Source organism: Macrobrachium nipponense, chromosome 1 (assembly GCF_015104395.2).
Source record: "Macrobrachium nipponense isolate FS-2020 chromosome 1, ASM1510439v2, whole genome shotgun sequence".
In the NCBI taxonomy this organism is placed as follows: domain Eukaryota; kingdom Metazoa; phylum Arthropoda; class Malacostraca; order Decapoda; family Palaemonidae; genus Macrobrachium; species Macrobrachium nipponense.
In genome coordinates, this window is record NC_087200.1 from 106,526,522 (window position 1) to 106,548,298 (window position 21,777).

At 44.9% G+C, this 21,777-nt stretch overlaps 1 protein-coding gene across 3 annotated transcripts in view; it reads right to left on the reverse strand.

Moving 5' to 3' along the window:
• Nucleotides 1–13,423: 13,423 nt before the first annotated feature.
• LOC135219533 (bcl-2-related ovarian killer protein-like) overlaps nt 13,424–21,777 on the reverse strand; it is a 293,728-nt gene continuing 285,374 nt past the window's right edge. For all 3 annotated transcript variants that reach the window (XM_064256369.1, XM_064256367.1, XM_064256368.1), the window contains exon 7: nt 13,424–14,144. In XM_064256369.1, coding sequence (XP_064112439.1) covers nt 14,004–14,144 — 141 coding nt within the window. In that variant the 3' untranslated portion in view covers nt 13,424–14,003. The remainder of the gene's footprint in view (nt 14,145–21,777) is intronic.

A 21,777-nucleotide genomic window follows, 5' to 3' on the forward strand; every position in this document is an offset into this window, starting at 1 on the left:
AATAACAAATATGATTCACTTATTAATTATATTTACATAATATACAAACACATTGTGTTCTACCCTAGCATAAAAATAAGGGTAGAAACACTGAAGTACATTATATGTACATAGCGTGGATGTCCCTAGCAAAAAAATAAGGGACAATCCACCAATATGATTCTAGCGGCTAAGGCTAGAGTATCCGAGTAGCATGGCAATAGGGTGAGGCATGTTGGACGAGGTAGGTAGAAAGGAGACCTGGATCTATACTACGACTACTATACAGTATCAGGAGAAACAATGTTTCCCGCTGCTACTGCAGAAAATTTTAAAGATTCCAAGGACTTTAGGTAATGACGTTTAAAGACTGTCGGTGATTTCCATCCAGTATACTTTTTAAGATCCTCAAAGTTCATATGATGGAAGTAATTAATTGAGGTGGCTACTCCTCTGATGTCATGTGCTTTTGGAAATGAATCAGGATTGGCTTGTTTAATGAAGTAAAGGATCTGTTGTCTGATTCCTTTTACTGATAAAGTACCACCTTTTTCTCTCATAAAGAGAGAACCTGAGGATCTTGAGGATGTACGAGATAGAAAGGCTCTTAAAGTTGATACTGGGCAGAGAGAAGGATCTTGCGGAAGTGGGATGACTTTCCAAGGAGCCCACCTTGCAAGGGGATCCTCATTTTTAGCCAAAAAGCTACGATCCGGAGCAAGTAGAACTTCTCCTGAGGGGAGGAATTCCACATGACCCGCATCTCTGGATAGAGCTGACAGTTCTGAAATTCTGGCTCCTGAAGCCAGGCTTAATAAGAATAACGTCTTTCTAAGAAGCATTATGAATGTGCAAGACGAGTTGTCAGTATCTGAGGCTAGTTTGAGGACATCATTTAAGAACCATGAAACTGCAGTAGGCCTTTGAGAAGGTCTAAGTCTAGCACAGGCTTTGGGAATGGACGTAAAGTAAGATTCTGTTAGGTCTATCTGGAAACCCACTGAAAGATTTTCTTCAAAGCCGATTTATGAGTAGTAATAGTGCTAGCTGCTAAGCCTTTTTCAAACAAGGACCTGAAAAAGGATATAGCTAAGTTGACTGTCATGGTTGTAGTGTTTGATTCTTTCAGGAAGGATGCTAATTTCTTAACAGCTGAGTCATATTGTCTAATAGTTGACTCTCTTTTATCTGATTCTAGGAAGAGGATGTTTTGTGGATCAATGTTAGCATCTTTGTTAGCCGCAAACTTCATGAAGTCCATAAAGTTTAGGGTCTGAAGAATTCCTGAGGAAGCGAACACAGTCCTCATTTGTACTGATTGCGACAGCTTGGGATTGGGAATCCGTTGAGGTCGGAGACCCAATTCCAGAAGCAGGGGATACCAGTTGCTTTTTGGCCAGTCTGGAGCAATCAGAGCTACTAGTCCCTTGAAAGTCCTCAGCTTGCTCAAGACTTTCAAAAGAAGATTCACTGGAGGAAAAACAAACATAAATTTTCCTCCATTGATTCCAATCTAACGACAGGGCGTCCGTGGCATAAGCCAGAGGGTCCAGGTTGGGGGCCACATAGCAAGGGAGCTTGTGGTTTGGCTTGTGAGGCGAAGAGATCTACTTGGAGACCTGGGACTCTCCGGCATATCCACTGGAATGACCCGTCGTCCAGGGACCATTCTGATTCCAGAGGGACTGACCGGGACAAAGCGTCTGCTATCACATTTCTTACCCCCGCCAGGTGAGTGGCGGACAGATGCCATCTGTGCTTGCCTGCTAGCGCAAAGATAGCTATCATGACATGATTTACGTGTTTGGATTTGACCCTCCTCTGTTGATGCAATGTACTACCACTGCACTGTCCAAAACTAGTCTTAGATGAGACTTCTTGGGGGAAGGAGTCTCTTCAGGGTAAGAAATACTGCCATTGCTTCCAGGACGTTTTATGTGAAGCTGGCGGAACTGAGCTGACCAAGTCCCCTGAACTTGCTTGAATTGAGAATATCCCCCCCATCCGAACAGGGAGGCATCCGTGTGAATGGTTAACACTGGAAGGGGATATTGAAGGGGTACTAATTTGCAAGGTTTTTCACTTTTGTCCATGGACGTAGCTGATTGCGAAGGATCTGTGGAATTATTGACAACTTGTCTCGAGATTTGGCGTTTGCTCTCGATCGCCAAACTCGATTTATATCTTTCAGCCTGCTTTCAGGAGGATGTCTGTCACTGAGGCAAACTGAAGGGAACCTAGGATTCTTTCCTGGTTTCTCCTTGATGTTTGTTTGCATTTGAGAAATTGTTTCACAGACTTGCTATTTCTTTCCTTTTGGCAACCGGAATTGACAGATTGTGGGAAGACAAATCCCATTGGATTCCTAGCCACTGAAAACGAGACTCTGGAGTAAGTCTGGATTTCGTTTTGTTTATCTGGAACCCCAGATGTTCCAGAAATTGAACTACCTTTTTTGTGGCTTTGAGACATTCCTCGACCGTTGGTGCCCAGATCAACCAATCGTCGAGGTATGCTGCTACCATTATCCTTGAGTTCTCAACTGTTGAACTACCACTTCTGCTATTTTCGTGAATACCCTGGGGCTACATTCAGACCGAAGGGCATCACTTTGAATGAGAACGTCTGATTTCTAGTTTAACAGCCTAGAATGGACGGAAGTGCCTGGCTATAGGGATATGATAGTATGCGTCTGTAAGATCGATGGAGGATGTGACGGCCCCATGGGGAAGTAAGGTCCGTACCTGTGAGATGGTGAGCATTTTGAACTTGTCGCAACGAATGAAAGAGTTTAGCTTTGACAAGTCTAAGATTACCCTTCTTTTTGTTGAGCCTTTCTTTGGCACGCTGAATAAGCGACCTTGAAATTTTAGATGCTTGACTCTCGCAATAGCTCCTTTCTGAAGGAGTTCCTCCGCATAATCTGTCAATTCCTTTGATGGTTCCTGATAGAATGATTTGATTGGAGGGGGATCTTTGATCCAACTCCAACCCAATCCTTTGGACACGATGCTCTGTGCCCATTTGCTGAACCCCCACCTGTGACGGAAGAGGAACAGCCTCCCTCCTACCTGGGGAGCCTCACTGTTGTTGGGCGGGTTGACCTCCGCGCCCTCCTCTGAATTGTCTTCCTCTTGCAGCTCTCCCTGTGCCACGCTGGCGAAAGTGGCCCCTCGCCCTGCTACCCCTAGAAAACCTATTAAAGGCTGGGTAGGCCTGGCTTTCATACATAGAGTTGAAGGCCGGCGAGACTGCGTAGGAGGTTGACGGTTGAGACTGAGGAGACAACAGGAGGATGGGTTGAGCCTGTTTTGAAGTAGATGGCTGTCCCTGTTGGGTAACTGGGACGGCCTGAACAAACTGCTGTTGCTGCTGTTGCTTCTGGTAAGGCTGGAACCTTCTGCCTGTCTTCTTAAGCTTCTTACCAGCAGCAGGGGCGGTCTCTTGCTTCCTCTTGGAAGAGATGCCCCACCTAGCCCTAAGGCTCTGGTTGAGCCTAGCAGCCTCGTGGTGCACCTCGTTCACAGCGGACTCTGGGAAGAGGTCCGTCCACACATGCTGGAAGCCAGGAGTCTATTAGGCTCGTGCCTGATAGTGGCCTCCTGCAGAACGTGCTTTCGGCAGTTCCTCCTAGCTTGGAAGAAGTCGAAAGCATCAGCTTGTACTGTCTGGAGCTGAGACTTGGCCAGAATCTTGAATAGCGGTTCTGTGCCATAAGACAGGGCAGCCATTTCTGTGATGACTAGGGAGTTAAGGGACCTCCCAAATCTAGTTCGAGCATCGAACTCAGCCTGAATCAGAGTATCAGGCAGCCTTGGAAGCTTCTCGCCAAACTGGTCCATTGCGCAGTCTGGCTTAAGCTTACCAATCGAGAACGTGGCAGGCAAGTTCTCCCACAATTCTCCAAAGGCTGGGAAGAGCGGAGAAGTAGACTCAGCTTCCCTCAGCTGTGGCATGGGCTCATCCTTGAGGACTGCCTGAAGAGTCGCTTCCACTATTTTGGTAGCGAATGGAAGAGAAGCCTCCTCCTCCGTAGCGAAAATAGTGAAAGGACTCTTGAAAGCTTGGAGCATAGTGTTGGTACACTCCCAATCCTCTAGGCAGTGAACCCATTCCCGCTGTGCGTGCTCCCTACTATATAGCACGTTCTCTCGGGAAATCTTGTCCTCTCTAGTGAGAGCAGCCACGGTCAGCCTAGCATACCCAATGAAAGGCTGAGTCAATCCAGGAGGATAGAACTCGAAGTCCTCAATTCTTCGAGTTCCACACTCCGGGACAGAGATCATGCCGTCCTTGAATGGAGCATAAGCGGCCACTCTCCATGGGTTATCCATGGAGAAGGCTGGTAGGGATTCGTATGGAGGTAACTGCAGAATGCCAGTACCTGCTACGGGGGAGCTTGGCTGAGGAACCTGAGAAAGCCCAGCAACACGGTCCTCTTGCTCTCTAACTCTGTTAGAGAGATCCTGAATGGATTGGCCAGACTGATTGATGGTGTTTGACAGCTGCGCAAACATCTGTTCAAACCTGGTCCCGAGGGCGGACATCCTCGAGCCAACCATCTCTCCCACTTGCTGCATCACCACTGCCGAGAAGGTGGTGGGATCAAAGGAGCCTGGTCCCGCCACCCCAACCGGGGTTACCGGAGTGGATGCGGTGGATGCTGGAGAAGGCGTTGGCTCGGCTGGAGCGCGAGCCTTCTCCTTAGAAGCCTTGCTTCTAGAGCTCTTAGAGTACGAAGAGCTCGGCTTTGCCTTCACCGCGTCAGCGTAGGAAGTCGTAGACTTCTTAGCTGAAGAAGACGACGACGACTTCTTAGAAGTCGTCTTGTGGAGGGTCTTCTGTTCTCTCTGTCCCTTCACCTTCGGGGGTACAGAAAGAGCGGGAGAGCGGGCAGGGATCTCAGATCCCGTAAAGCCTTGGAAAGAAGCAGTAGAAAGGACAGGAGAAGAAGATCCAGGAGCGCCCAAGGAAAGACCTTGGGCGCCCGACACACCTACCTCAACCAACAAATCCTCTGCCCCTACCGCCATAGGCTCGATGTTCAGGTCCAAGTTAGCCACATCTGGGACCGGCTCCTGCGTGGAGACGGACCCGAACGCCTGCTGCACCTCCTGCTGTATCGAAGCTATGAGAGGGGCTGCCGAGATGGGGTCAACATAGCCGGTCGACTTGCCACCGGGGAAGATCTGAACGGCCAGCTTCTTGTCGAGAATGTATGGCTGGCCCTTGGCGGCGTTCTTCCCGAAGCCGCCCACCCAAGCCTTCAGGGTTGCCAAGGCGACTTCCTTCACGGCGGCAGCCTGGAAGAAAGAGAAGGGGAAATGAAGCTTCTAGTGGCGGAGACCAGGGTTGAACAAACTTAAAACTAAGTGTTATTAGTGATACGACAAGAAGTCTAAGAGTAGACTTACCCACCCAACAGCTGACTAACAAGGTCGTAGCATATGGTGCAGGCTTCTGGGTGCCAGACGATCAGACCATTGTGGGTAGTGGCACACGGGGCGTGAGTCCTACACTCCTCATGGGCGCAGGGGTCGTAGAGAGTCGCGTTGCACCCCAGGACCTGACAGTTGGTAGCCTGTAAGTGGAGAGATACATAAGTATCAGGTGCACACTTACAGCCTAACAATTGCTCCGCTGCATGCCGGAGCGTGAAAGTTAGATTAAACCAGAGCCCCGCCATAATACGTGTGGTAACTAGGCGGTTGGAGTTGTCTAAGGCTACGCCGGAGACAGGAGAAAGATTCCAACCAGGTGTGGTGGGGAGCCATGAAACCACGACGGAGATGGTACACATAAATAAATTAAAACTAAAATTCACCGTAAAATTAGGGTATATCCTTATATATAACGAAGTATAAATTTTTCCCGTCTACTAGAAGAGTGCCCGGGTAAGGAGCGAGCTCTCCTCCGGTAGCGGAAAAAAGGATATAGTAGGCAAGCAACAGACCACTAGTAATGACCACCCCGCCCGCTGGCGGAGCCAGACGAAACTATAACCAAAGGGGCCCCCGGCTTCATCGGAGGCTCCGTTCATTACAGTAGGGGAAGGGTGGGACTGAGCAATAGGTGGGGGGTCCCGGCGTAACACGGCGGGAGAGAGAGAGAGGGGGGGGTGGCCCACCCCTACCCCTCCAGTCCCTACAGCTACCCGCTCGGTGACCCGGTACCCGAGACAAGTGGTCGCCCTGTACCCCAGCTGGGAGGGAGCTCCTGGCCTCCTCAGAGAGAGAGGGAGGAAGGCTACTGTGGTTGTCATGGCAACCAAGGAGTCCCCCAGACCCCTCCCTATACCTGGTAGGGAGGGAAGGGGAAGGGTAAGGTGCTATGGGACACGTGATCGCAGGTGGCCTAAGCCGCGATAGCAACACAACCATGGAGGGGCCACGTGAACCAGACTGTACCAACACATGGTACATGCACCTAGGCTAGCCTAACACCCTAAATAACACTAATAATACATCGTAAAGGGGGAAAAGACACTTTTAGTAAAAGAGAAAGAAGCCCAGGAGGAGGCAAGCTGTTCCGAGGAACAGTTGACTACTCGGAGCCAGCGGTAGCCGATGAAGAGCAAGAGCCGGGATGCTGGGCCAGAAACACGGTATAGCCCTAAATACCAAACTAAGAGAAATGGTAAAAGGGCTGTCCTAGCTATAAAAATGATGTAATAAACGATGAACGTAAAATAGTAAGCCCATAAGTATAAGATGTCCCAGTATGGGAGACCGGGAAATCTTAACACGAGGCGGCATGCCGCCGCCACGAGTCAACCGGGAGACCGTATATGACCTATTAAGAAGGAAAATACTGGTCCCTGGAAGACTAAAAAACAGTAAAATACTACTTATGAGGCACTTAACTTAGCCGATGCGATAGCTGCACGTTCCATCGTAAAGACGAGGTAGAATTACGAAAAACACAACACGAGAGAAAAAAGCACTCAAGCGTTGCAAACCTAATGATTAAGGATGACCGCTAGGGGCGCTGCTGTCCGTGGCGTCAGTAGTAGTAGTAGTAGCGGCCGCATCACCCTTTCGTATCAGCTCTCTCTGGTGGGGATTTTATGTTGGAAGGTCTAAATGGTGAATGACTCGTGGTATGATCCCACTCGCCTATATTCCAATACCGACACTTCTTTTATAGAGCGAGTGAGTCAGTTTTACTGACATTTTCTTAATTTGTTTTTCTCTGGTAATTTTAGATTAATTTTGCCTAGAAAGAATGATATTAAGGATACTTTCATAGGCCGACACGAGCTGAGCCCAGAAAATAGGTTTTGCTTGTATTGATTACATAGCATTGCACTGTTTATGCAACAGTTAAGTAATGTGGCATGCTGCCTGGCAAGCTTTGTAGTAGCCTCATGGATACTTAATCTGTCATATCCTTTGCAGTGCTTGTTGGGGTCTGATTTGACTTGTGATGGCCCCAGTGGTTTCTATGTAAAAGTTAAGTATATCTTAGTTTAACCAGACCACTGAGCTGATTAACAGCTCTCCTAGGGCTGGCCTGAAGGATTAGATAATTTTACATGGCTAGGAACCAATTGGTTACTTAGCAATGGGACCTACAACTTAATGTGGTATCCAAGCCTCATTATATCGATAAACTGAATTTCTAATTACCAGAAATAAATTCCTCTGATTCTGCGTTGCCAGAGCAGGGAAGGGAACTCGGTCTACTAAATCGGTAGGCAAGCACATAACCCACTCGTCCAACGAAGAACTGATTTTTATGTAGTATTAGAAAGAAATTTAGGCCTCATACTACCTCTTAAGAGTTTTAGTTTTGCCCCAGCTTTCAAAATATCAATGATTTCTGTGTACTGCAGTATTGGTAAAATCAGTTATTAAGAAGGAACACTGGACTCTCAGTGCTTCATCTTCAGCTGCTTCTGTTTCCTTGGCTCCAGCTCATGTGGATCAACTGAAGGAAAGTGTTCATAGTCTAATGCATGACCTGTATGCCTTCACCTTTTATCTGAATATGAAAATCACAGCCCTTTTCATCCTTGCAGCAGGTGCTCTCTTTCTCCTGTTCTGGGGTGTGATTTCTACATGGGCAGAAGTTTGTTCCCTGAACCGCTTCTGGTTCTTTGTGCTCCCCTGGTACCAACATTTCTCTTGGCACAAGATCCTCTTATAGTGGCTTAATTTTTGTTAGTTCATTCCTAATCTTCTCCTAAAGCTGCAAAGCAAGAGGGGGAGGGTGAACCTGTCATATACCTTGTGGTCAGATATTGGAGATCTTGATATAATATATAATAATAATAATATACTGTAGCTAAAACATTAATGCATTTCTGTAGTAAATTATGTGAAATATTAAACAAGTAGATTTTATTCCAAATCATTTCCAAAAGCTGGGAAGTGTTGGGGGGTGGGATCTGTCAAATACTTTGTGGTCAGACATTTGGCAGGTTCACCCACCCCCCTTGTTTCAGAGCTTTTGGAAAAGATTGGTAATGAAATTCTTTTGTTTAAAATTTAACTTAATTTACTACATAGGAAGGCATAAATATTTTAATTACAGTATTTGTTCATACGCGAACAAACCTTCGGTCTTAACAATAGGATAATTTCTAGCGCCTGGCTGGATCCGGTTAAATCGCAGATGAAAGCAAGGAATCTTGTGAGATCTGGCAATGTATGCGTATATTGGGTGAAGAGTGGTGAAGGACCACACATCCACGCCACAGCGTCAGTCTCTCCTTAACCGCCTGGATGAGAGTTATGGGCTGTTTACTGTCATTGGTGTTGTCAACTTGGTTTCTCTCCACTCGGAACTTTTGTTCAACAGATAGTGGACTTCTTGATCTTTCTCAGAACAGAAACTTCTTTTTGTTTCTGCTATCAAGGCCTACAGGGCTGTCTTAGGATTAATTCTTCTTCTGAAAGATTTGGGCATCACTTCATCGTGGGAAATCTCTTATGTTGTTCAAGAGCTTGGAGCCATCTTGTTCACCTAGGGAACTCAAACCTCCTATGTGGGATCTTACTCTGGTGCTGAGTAGTCTCACTCTAGGTCCATTCAAGCCCCAACGTCAATTGTCAGACAGGGAACTGACTTTGAAAATAGCTTTCCTTCTAGCCTTGTCTTCCCTAAAAAAGTTTGAAAGCTCCATGGCCCCAGGTTATGACGTAAAACACAACAGGGGTTGGGGACAGTAGCTTTAGAATTTGTCCCAGAATTCGTGGCTTAGACTCAAAATTCCCTTGGTTCACGATGACAGATTTGCCTCATTTTCCATTCCTTCCCTTAAGGCTTTTGCTTACGATGACTCTCTCAAGAGTTAATGCTTTGCTCCGTCAAAGCACTGCATTATCATCTAAAAAGGACTTGTCACATAAGAAGTGCCCAAGGTTACCATTTCGTTTTTGCTACGTGAGGTGATTAGGCATGCCTACTCCTCATTGTCAAGTTCTGAAAATAATACTGTACATGCAAAAGCTTATAACATCAGAGGAATAAGTTCCTCCCACTTTCACTTCCTTCTACTTGAAGGATATTGCCCACCGTTCCTTGGACACAGTTTCCTTGGGTCTGGTGGTAGCTGCTCAAGTTGTGTAGCTCATCCAGTGCCCCTTGACAAGATAGTTCGTATCTTGCCTAAGATGATAGAGTGGAAGAGAGAATGAGTGAGATGACTGGTCTCTTTTTTTTTCTTCTTTTTTCCTTCCCTCAGTACCTACAAGCAGTTTGAAGAATAGACACAATATATGCTGGAACTGGCTTGATGCAGGCGAGTGTTGCAGTCATACTGTTACAGCACTTTTTGTTTCATAAAACACTAATCTGCTTCTCAGCTTCTCCTCTCTCCAGCATGTAGCTGACATTGTTTGCTACTTGAACAGATATAGTTTTCTTTGATTCCATATATGCAATGAATCTGGACATGTTACATTGTATTTAAACCCAGTGAACTTGGTGTTAGATTCCTTAGAATCCTCATTTCTAAGAAGAATGATGTGTGCCAAACCTCCATTTGGTTCAGGGTTCTCATACTTCCCTTCAAATGTGAGTTTATCCTAATGTTAAGACCGAATGTTTGTTCTTTGTATGAACAAATGAAAAATTTTTAATTGTGTATTTTTCATAGCTAACAAACCTGAGGTCATAACAGTGACTGCCCACCTTTAACCATCCCTCTTATGTCTTATTCTGGGTTGGAAGAAAGACTAAATATGTCACGAGGCTCAAGGGTGCTCTCTGACTCGCTTCCACCTCAGCTACATATTGGATGCCAGAAGCCACAGGTCCCTTACATGTAAAATTTTGTATGGTTCTTAAATGGTTTTCAGCTGGCGCCAGAAGATTTATCCCAATATTAAGACCTCATGTTTGTTAGCTATGAAAAATACAAATTAATTTAAGATTTTTAATTTTTTAAAACAAACACGAACTTACATGTCTTCCTCCCAATCTCTCTTTGCAACTAGCTCAGACTTCACAATAGGTGATCTAGTTTGCTGGCATTGGACAAGTAGAACCATAATCACATGTTCTTAGTTCCTCAGCAGTCACTCTAGAAATAAAGTTGTGGGCAGACTACAGTTGACCCCCGCCCATTCGTGGTCAAAGATTTGTGGCTTCATCTAGTCGTGGATTTTACTGAGGAACTTATCTCCAAGTTATTTGTGAAAAATTCATTAATTTGCAGATCTTTTCATCAAGTAATAGTATTCACTAATTACTGCTGTATTTTCATAACTAAATAAATTTTTTTGAAATGAAGAAACTTTTGGGAAGATTGGTAGATTGGAATCTGGAAGTGTGCTTCCTTCAGGTCTATCGTGAACATAAAGTTCTTCCTGATGGCTGCTAGAACTGTTCAAGGAGCTTCCATCTTGAACAAAGTCTTTATGATGAAAAGGTTGAGAGGGACTGGTCTCCAATCACCTGATGCTGTCAGAACCAGGAAAACATGGCTGTGGAACCCTGGGAATCGATCCTTCATGACCTCCACAGCATCTGTTTCTATAATTTTCCCCACTACCTATTGGAGAGCTAGATACTTCAGTGAGCCTTGAACCCCCCCTCCCATTCATGGTTCCGGATTTGCAGCTTCGCTCGTTAGTGGATTTTTCTGTGGAACATATATCCACATTATTCATAGAAAATTCGCCTATTCGCAGTATTTTTCATAGAGAAACATTCACTAATTACTGTATTTAACATATAATTTTCATGGCTAAATGCATTTTTGGTGATAAAACTATTAAAATTCCCAGGTTTAAACATTTAAAGTTTTTTTTTGGTGTTTGAACTATCAAAATAGGCAGTTATGAGCATTTTTAGAGGGGCGTCAAGTATTTGGGGATTTGAACGTGAACCCGGAGAGGGCCTATGAATCTTCTTGTGTGGAGGTCCTAAGAAGTCTTTCTTCCTCCAAAATCTGATAGACAAAATGAACAGATAACAAGGAAGAAGAAGATAATGATTGAGATCTACAATGGAACTTTTGATTTCATTAACTTGGTATGGCTGTACTATTTCAGAAGAACACCCTTGACTATCCAACAGAGCATGAACAAGAGTCAGAAGCAGCATGCGTAGAAGGCCTAGGAATGGAAGCAAAAGAAGTGATGGCCAATGACAGGACAGTGAGGACAAAGGAAGAGCAGCTGTGGAAATGTGGGAAGAAGTCACAGAAACAACTTTATTTGAATTTTTGAAATAACTAGACTAGTTTAAAACAGACTTTAAAATTCCCCAAGCTACTGAATCTCTTTTACACAAAGGACACAGCACCATTAAGTCATCGGCCTCTAATATGATCGAAAATATAATTTGGTTTTAGGCTAATTACAAGGAGAACAGAAGCAACATGTAGTTGAGGAGCTGTTGCGAAAATAACCCGCCATGGGAATACCATTAATGAGTTGGTGTTACATCACTGAAGTTTATGCCACACAGAATAACCATGAAATGGAACACTAGAGATATTCCATAGGAGACAAAGAAGGCCTTGCACATGTAATAGCGATTCGATACCCCTGGTGGTAAGGGTAACTTCAGTACCCTATTCGTCCATCCTTTGAACAGCAACCCCTGCGAGGTTTTACAGATGTCTAGGTTAGGCCAGACCTGTAACTAGATTTAAGGTAAGTTATGTTTCATAAATAGAACTCTTATTTTTCTGGGAGACCCCTTTTCCCAACCCACTAGTAATATTAGTGTGTTTGTATCTAGCTTGCTGAGGTCTAATAGAGGTGCTGAAAATCGGCATTTCCATTATTAGCAACAACTCAAGTGTGAGTAAACATACTTTTCCTCTTTTGGAAATCTCTAACTTCTGGATAAGTAGTCACACACTGAGAGTAGTAAGTAAAATAAGAGGTTTATATTTTGGAACAAATACAGTAGTACCTCGAGATACGAAAGGCTCAACTTACGAAAAATCCAAGTTACGAAAGCCAATTTTAAAAATTTTACTGCTCTACATACGAAAAGTTTTCAAGATACGAAAGGTTGTTGCTATAAAGTCCCGAGATTCGCCCGGACTACCGAGAACAATTTTAAACCTCCCGCGCCGCCAACTGAGTAAACTCGCCACCATCCTCCCGCTCTCCCATTGGTTCCTGATGCTAGTCACCCCATAAGGTCCTGCTCTCCTATTGGTCAGCATCTACCCCTTGTGCTTTAAGTATTCTATTGGTAAAAGGTTGCTGTAAATTGAAAAACTTAGTATTCATGCAATACATTTAATAAAAAAAAAACATTAGGTAAAGATAGAATAAAGAATAGAAATGAATGGTTATTATACTGTTTGGTGGTTTCATTAGTTGAAGAGAGATAATAATGACAATTTATGGCTTACTGTGTGCTAGGAAAAATGATTGCTTGGCGCTCGTTCCATACTCGTAAGACGGGTAAGAGCTGAATGTAAACAATCGATTGGAAGGTTTGTTTGTGTATTATAGTTAATGATTAATTAATAATTATTTGAAATGAGTACATACTGATTATTTATACATTTTATTGGCATATTCTAAGCTTTTAGCTCTTAGGTTTAGATGTCAGAATCATAGACTAGGCTACAGTAGCAACCGCTAACATAGGCTAGGCTTATTGCTAAGGGACATATGCTAAAGTCCTAATATATGCAGTAAAAATGGGGTTGAACATTATATGCAGTTGAATATTACTCAAGTATGTACAGTATTTTGCCTTTTTGGAGTCATATTTCTTCCGTCGTAACCCTAGAACATGTGTTTTAGGCCTGGAAATATAATTTACTGGGGTGTTTTTGGAGGGCTTGGAACGGATTAGCCATTTTACATGTAAAATGTGTTCCAAGATACGAAAAACTCTTGATACGAAGGCCGTCTCGGAACGGATTAATTTCGTATCTCGAGGTACCACTGTATGTGAAATTTTGTACTTTTTCAATTAAGATCATGGGTATTTTACAAATGTTAAACTGTAAAATAAAAGAAAATTCAACAATACATTTTTATTATAATAATGAAGTTCAGAAATGACAATGTATATTATGAGTAGGTGTATAACTTACATATGCTTTGGAGTGCAGACTTATGCTCACTAGCTGTGTGATGAACATACAAGGTAACAAAATACTGCTGCTTCTACCAAATGTCCTATCATCATTGCTTCCAATATCTGACATGCCTTAAAGGAGTAATATGATTGAATTATTTTATAATCTACTCACAAGCAATGGCAGCAAACACTATTATCTTTTACTAGGCATAGTTGGAAATATTTTCATTACCACAAAAGTTTTGGCCTTCAAAATACTAGGATGATATAAAGCACAACATAATTAACCACACATTGAAACACTGGTTTATGTAATTCCAAATCTGGCATCTGGCCACTAAATCAGATAAGCCCTGAACCTGAACCTTAGGCAATAATGACAGGTTATGGTATCTTTGCTCATGATCCCTGCCAAATACTGCCTGCTTGTGAAGGTTGTTGTTTCCTTATTAGAGCTAGATATCACAAATGTCACAGAGGATGAATTAAGGTCCTCGTGTAAGTCATCCTTTGGTAGATCATGTGACGAGTTGGCCAAGTCCTTTGAGGGCAAGAATCAGTAAAAATGCCATTAGGATGAAACCTGCAACTATCAGCACTAACATTTGAAGTACTGACTGTTCTGCCTCTGGTGCTTGGGACCAAGCCAGGATTGAACTCTGTGATGGAAAAAGAAAAGAAAATGTAATAATGTAATGTACGTATAAACTAGTAAGACATGCAATGTTTAGATGATTTTTTGCAGTCTAAATTACATATATTTTTATGCAAAAAAACTTTCTTACATATAATCTTATAAATAAACACAGTTACAGGCTTTCTATTTTTGAAGGCCTATGAGAAAAGAATTAAAAGGGATTTTGACGAGAAAAATCTATTTCTGGGTGATTGGCTCTTGTCGCCCTATGAAAGGATCCTTAATATCATTCTTTCTAGGTAAAAATTAATCTAAAAAAAAATTACCAAAGAAAAAACAAAATTAAGAAAATGTCAGTAAAACTGACTTGCTCACTCTTGAAAAGAAGTGTCGGTATGAGAATAGGGGCGAGTGGGAACACTACCACGAGACATTCACCAATTAGACCTTCCAATCAGAATCCCCACAAGAGAGAGCTGATACCAACGGGCGATGCGGCCGCTACTACTACTACTAGAGGACGCCACGGACAGCAGCGCCCCTAGCGGTCATCCTTAATCTAAGAACATCTTGTCCTGCAGGGGGGGGGCAATCAATACAGGGTGGGTTTCATAGGGCGACACGAGCCAATCACCCAGAAATAGATTTTTCCTTCGTCAAAATCCCTTTTCTGGGCTCAGCTCGTGTCGGCCTATGAAAGAGTACCAGAGAAACAGACAAGATGGGAAAAAATGGACAACAAATGAAAAATCAGTTGTAAAATGAGGGATATAATATAAGTAAATCAGTTATTACAGCATATAAACTAAGTACTTAAGGCTAACTTATTTTAAACAATGACATAAAGAAAGTTAGTAATGTAAAGTACTTAAAATCACAGTAAACATAGTAAAGTACAATAATGCAGTGTAATTTTAACAAAATAGATTTACTTAGATAACTTATTTACAAAATATACAAAAAACACAATTGTGTCCTACACCCTAGCATAAAAATAAGGGTAGGTACACCGAAGTACATTATCAGTACATAGTGTGGATGTCCCTAGCAAAAAATAAGGGACAATCCACTAATATGATCTCAGTGGCTAAGGCTAGAATATCCGAGTAGCATGGCGATAGGGTGAGGCATGTTGGAAGAGGTAGGTAGAGAGGAGACCTGGATCTATACTACGACTACTATACAGTATCAGGGGAAACAATGTTTCCCGCTGCTACTGCAGAAAATTTTAAAGATTCCAAGGACTTTAGATAATGACGTTTAAAGACTGTCGGAGATTTCCATCCAGTATACTTTTTAAGATCCTCAAAGTTCATATGTTGAAAGTAATTAATTGAGGTGGCTACTCCCCTGATGTCATGTGCTTTTGGAAATGAATCAGGATTGGCTTGTTTAATGAAGTAAAGGATTTGTTGTCTAATACCTTTTACTGATAAAGTACCACCTTTTTCTCTCATGAAGAGAGAACCTGAGGATCTTGAGGATGTACGAGATAGAAAGGCTCTTAAAGTTGATACTGGGCAGAGAGAAGGGTCTTGCGGAAGTGGGATGACTTTCCAAGGGGCCCACCTTGCAAGAGGATCCTCATTTTTAGCCAAAAAACTACGATCCGGAGCAAGCAGAACTTCTCCTGAGGGAAGGAATTCCACATGACCCGCATCTCTGGATAGAGCCGACAGTTCTGAAATTCTAGCTCCTGAAGCTAGGCTTAATAAGAATAATGTCTTCCTAAGAAGCATTATGAATGTACAAGACGAAGTTTGTCAGTATCTTGATGCTAGTTTGAGGACATCATTTAAGAACCATGAGACTGCAGTAGGCCTTTGAGAAGGTCTAAGTCTAGCACAGGCTTTAGGGATAGACGTAAAATAAGATTCAGTCAGATCTATCTGGAAACCTAACTGAAAGTAATAGTGCTAGCTGCTAAACCTTTTTCAAACAAGGATCTGAAAAAGGATATAGCTAAATTAACTGTCATGGTTGTAGTGTTTGATTCTTTCAGGAAGGATGCTAATTTTTTAACAGCTGAGTCATATTGTCTAATAGTTGACTCTCTCTTATCTGATTCTAGGAAGAGGATGTTTTGTGGATCAATGTTAGCATCTTTATTAGCCGCAAACTTCATGAAGTCCATAAAGTTAGGGTCTGAAGAATTCCTGAGGAAAGCGAACACAGTCCTCATTTGTACTGATTGTGACAGCTTGGGATTGGGAATCCGTTGAGGTCGGAGACCCAATTCCAGAAGCAGAGGATACCAGTTGCTCTTGGGCCAGTCTGGAGCAATCAGGGCTACTATTCCCTTGAAAGTCCTCAGCTTGCTCAAGACTTTCAAGAGAAGATTCACTGGAGGAAAAAGCATAAATTTTTTCTCCACTGATCCCAATCTAACGACAGGGCGTCCGTGGCATAAGCTTTGTCTCGAGATTTGGCGTTTTGCTCTCGATCGCCAAACTCGATTTATATCTTTTAGCCTTGCTTTCAGGAGGATATCTGTCACTGAAGCAAACTGAAGGGAACCTAGGATTCTTTCCTGGCTTCTCCTTGATGTTTGCTTGCATTTGAGAAAATGTCTGACAGACTTTGCTATCTCTTTCCGTTTGGCCACTGGAATTGACAGATTGTGGGAAGACAAATCCCATTGGATTCCTAGCCACTGAAAACGAGACTCCGGAGTAAGTCTGGATTTCGTTTTGTTTATCTGGAACCCCAGATGTTTCCAGAAATTGAACTACCTTTTTGGTGGCTTTGAGGCATTCCTCGACTGTTGGTGCCCAGATCAACCAATCGTCGAGGTATGCTGCTATCATAATTCCCTGAGCTCTCAATTGCTGCACAACTACTTCTGCTATTTTCGTGAATACCCTGGGGGCTACATTCAGACCGAAGGGCATCACTTTGAATGAGAATGTCTGATTTCCTAGCCTGAATCCTAGGAATGGGCGGAAGTGTCTGGCTATAGGGATATGATAGTATGCGTCTGTAAGATCGATGGAGCATGTGACGGCTCCACGAGGAAGTAAGGTCCTTACTTGCGAGAGGGTAAGCATTTTGAACTTGTCGCAACGAATGAAAGAGTTTTAGCCTTGACAAGTCTAAGATTACCCTTCTTTTTGTTGAGCCTTTCTTTGGCACGCTGAATAAGCGACCTTGAAATTTTAGATGCTTGACTCTCGCAATAGCTCCTTTCTGAAGGAGTTCCTCCGCATAATCTGTCAATTCCTTTGATGGTACTGGCGAATGATTTGATTGGAGGGGATCTTTGATCCAACTCCAACCCAATCCCTTGGACACTATGCTCTGTGCCCAATTGCTGAACCCCCACCTGTGACGGAAGAGGAACAGCCTCCCTCCTACCTGGGGAGCCTCATTGTTGATGGGCGGGTTGACCACCACGCCCTCCACGCCTCTGAACTGCTTACTCCTTGCCGCCCTCCCTGTGCCACGCTGGCGAAAGTAGCCTCTCGCCCTACCTCTCGATTGCCTATTAAGGGAGGGTAAGCCTGACCTTCATACATAGGGTTGAAGGCCGGCGAGAGTGCGTAGGAGGTCGAGGGTTGTGACTGAGGAGACAGCAGGAGGATGGGCTGGTTCTGCTTGGACGTAGAAGGTTGTCCCTGTTGGGTAACCGGGACGGCCTGAACGAATTGCTGCTGTTGCTGGTGTTTCTGGTAAGGCTGGAACCTTTTACCAGACTTCTTTGGTTTCTTACCAGCAGTGGGGGACGGATTCTTGCTTCCTCTTAGATGAGATACCCCACCTAGCTCTAAGCTCTGGTTGAGCCTAGCAGCCTCGTGGTGTACCTCATTTACAGCGGACTCTGGGAAGAGATCCGCTCCCCACATGCTGGAAGCCAGGAGTCTATTAGGTTCGTGCCTAATAGTGCACTCCTGCAGAACGTGCTTTCGGCAATTCCTCCTAGCTTGGAAGAAGTCGAAAGCATCCGTCTGAACCGTCTGAAGCTGGGACTTGGCCAAAATCTTAAACAAAGGTTCCGTGCCATACGAGAGAGCAGCCATCTCTGTGATAATCAGAGAATTGAGGGACCTGCCAAACCTAGTTCGAGCGTCGAACTCTGCCTGAATCAAGGAATCAGGCAGCCTTGGGAGCTTTTCGCCGAACTGTCCATAGCGAGTCCGGTTTGAGCTTACCAAGCGTGAACGTGGCTGGCAAGTTCTCCCACAATTCTCCGAAAGCTGGGAAGAGCGGAGAAGTAGACTCTGCTTCCCTTAGCTGTGGCATGGGCTCATCCTTGAGGACTGCCTGAAGAGTCGTTTCTACTATTTTTGTAGCGAACGGAAGAGAAGCCTCCTCCTCCGTCGCAAAAATAGTGAAAGGACTCTTGAAACCTGGAGCTTTGTGTTGGTACACTCCCAGTCCTCAAGGCAGTGAACCCATTCGCGTTGAGCGTGATCTCTACTATAGAGAACGTTCTCCCTGGAGATCTTGTCCTCCCTAGTGAGCGGCCGCTACGGTCAGCCTAGCATAACCAATGAAAGGCTGCGTCAATCCCGGAGGATAAAACTCGAAGTCCTCAATCCTTCGAGTTCCACACTCCGGGACAGAGATCATACCATCTTTGAACGGAGCGTAAGCGGCCACTCTCTATGGGTTCTCCATGGAGAAAGCTGGTAGTGCTCATATGGTGGAAGCTGGAAAATACCAGCACTTGCTACTGGGGAGACTGGAAGAGGGACCTGAGAGAGCCCAGCTACTCGGTCCTCATTCTCTCTAACTCTGTTAGAGAGATCTTGGATGGACTGGCCCGACTGAGACAGAGTGCTCGACAGTTGTGCGAACATCTGCTCGAACTTTGTTCCTAGGGCGGAGACTTGTGAGCCAACCATCTCACCTACCTGTTGCATCACCACTGCTGAGAAAGCAGTGGGATCAGGTGCTAGTTCCCGCTACTCCAACCGGCGTTGCCGGAGTGGATGTGGTGGAGGCCGGAGAAGGCATTGGCTGGCGGCGGGAGCGCGAGCCTTCTCCTTAGAAGACTTGCTTCTAGAGCTCTTTGAATATGAAGAGCTCGGCTTAGCCTTCACCGCGTCAGCATAGGAAGTCGAAGACTTCTTAGCTGAAGAAGACGACGACGACTTTTTAGAAGTCGTCTTAACCAGGGTCTTCGGTTCTCTCTGTCCCTTCACCTTTGGGGGTACAGAGAGAGCGGGAGAGCGGGTAGGGATCTCAGATCCCAAAAAGCCTTGGAAAGAAGCAGTAGAAGAAGGGACAGGGGAAGATCCAGGAGCGCCCAAGGAAAGACCTTGGGCACCGACACACCTACCTCAACCAACAAATCCTCAGCACCTACCGCCATAGGCTCAATATTAAGGTCCAAGGTTGCGACGTCCGGGACCGACTCTTGCGTGGCCACGACCCCGAAAGACTGCTGCATCTCCTGCTGGATGGAGGCTATGAGAGGGGCTGCGGATATGGGGTCAACATACCCTGTTGACTTGCCACCGGGGAAGATCTGAACGGCCAGCTTCTTGTCCAATATGTAAGGCTGGCCTTTGGCGGCGTTCTTCCCGAAGCCGCCCACCCACGCTTTCAGGGTTGCTAGGGCGACCTCCCTCACACCAGCAGCCTGAAAGAGAAGGCGAAATGAGCTTCTAATGGCGGGACGGGGTTAACAAGCTTATGACTAAGTGTTGTTAGTAAAACGATAAAAAAGTCTATAATCGACTTACCCCCTCCAGCTGACTGGCCAGGTCGTAACAGATGGCGCAGGCTTCCGGTGCCAGACGATCATGTCGTTGTTTAAGGCGTGGCACACGGAGCGTGAGACCTGCACTCATCGTGGGCGCAGGGGTCGTACAACGTCGCGTTGCACCCAAGGACCTGACAGTTGGTAGCCTGTAAGTGGAAAGATACATAAGTATCAGGAGAACACGTTACAGCCTAAACAATTGCTCCGCTGGTGCCGGAGCGAGAAAGTTAGATTAAACCAGAGCCCCGCCATAATACGTGTGGTAGTAATATGGTTGGTTTGTCCAAGGCTACGCCGGAGACAAGAGATAGAATCCAACCAGGTGTGGTGGTGAAATGAAACCACGACGGACAACGGCGGAGATGGTATACATATAAAATAAATATAATTATAGAAATCATCGTAAAACTAGGGTATATCTTAAAAATAACAATAATTATCAAACCTTTCCCCTCCCGTCTACTAGAAGAGTGCCCGGGTAAGAAGCAAAGCTCCCTTCCGGTAGCGGGGGAGAAAGGTAAGGATATAGTAGGCAAGCAATCGACCATTAGTAGTGACCACCCCGCCCGCTGGCGGAGCCAGTAATCTATAACCAAAGGTGCCCCGGCTGCGGCGGAAGGCTCCTTTCGTTATAGAGAGGGAAAGGTGGCTGAGCAACTGGGGAGGGGGGGGAGGGTTCTCGGCGTAACACGGCGGGAGAGAGAGAGGGGGGGGGGGTGGCCTACTCCTCCCCGTCCCAACAACTACCCGCTCGGTGACCCGGTACCCGATGAGTGGTCGCCCTATACCCCCGCTGGGAGAACCCCTGGCCTCCTCAGAGAGGGAGGAGGAAGGCAACTGAGGTTGTCATGGCACCAAGGGGTCCCCCAGACCCTCCCTATACCTGGAGGGAGGGAAGGGGAAGGGTAAGGTGCGAAGGAACACGTGACCGCAAGTGGCCTAAGCCGCGATAGCAACACAACCGTGAAAGGGCCACGTGAACCAGACTGTACCAATACATGGGACATGCACCTAGGCTAGCCTAACACCCTAAATAGAACTAAAATTACATCGTAAAGATGGAAAAGACACTTTTAGTAGAAGAAAAAGAAGCCCAGGAGGAGGCAAACTGTTCCGAGGAACAGAAGCCTACTCGGAGCCAGCGATAGCCGATGAAGAGCAAGAGCCGGGATGCTGGGCTAGAACACAGAATAGCCCTAAATACCAAACTAAGAGAAATGGTAAAAGGGCTAACCTAGCTAAAAGGCGATGTAAAAAACGATGAACGTGATATAGTAAGCCCATAAGTATAAGAAGTCCCAGTATGGAAGACCGGGAATTCTTAACGAGGCAGCATGGAGCCGCCACGAGTCGACCGGGAAACCGTATATGACCTATAGAAGGAAAATACTGGTTCCTGGAAGACTAAAATACGGTAAAACACTACTTATAAGGCACTTAACTTAGCCGTTGCGATGGCAGCACGTTCCATGCCGGATGATGAGATAAATCCTGAAAAAGTGCACAAGCAAGAAAATGCGTACGAACGCTTGGCGCTAATAATTAAGGATGACCGATAGGGGCGCTGCTGTCCGTGGCGTCCTCTAGTAGTAGTAGTAGCGGCCGCATCGCCCGTTTGGTATCAGCTCTCTCTTGTGGGGATTCTGATTGGAAGGTCTAATTGGTGAATGTCTCGTGGTAGTGTTCCCACTCGCCCCTATTCTCATACCGACACTTCTTTTTAAGAGTGAGCGAGTCAGTTTTACTGACATTTTCTTAATTTTGTTTTTCTCTGGTAATTTTAGATTAATTTTACCTAGAAAGAATGATATTAAGGATCCTTTCATAGGCCGACACGAGCTGAGCCCAGAAAATTTTATATATCACACATGGAAAACAAGAGGGACTTATAAAACTGTACACCCTGAAATCATCTGGTTCACAACTCAAACTTGTTCGTTTAGGGATA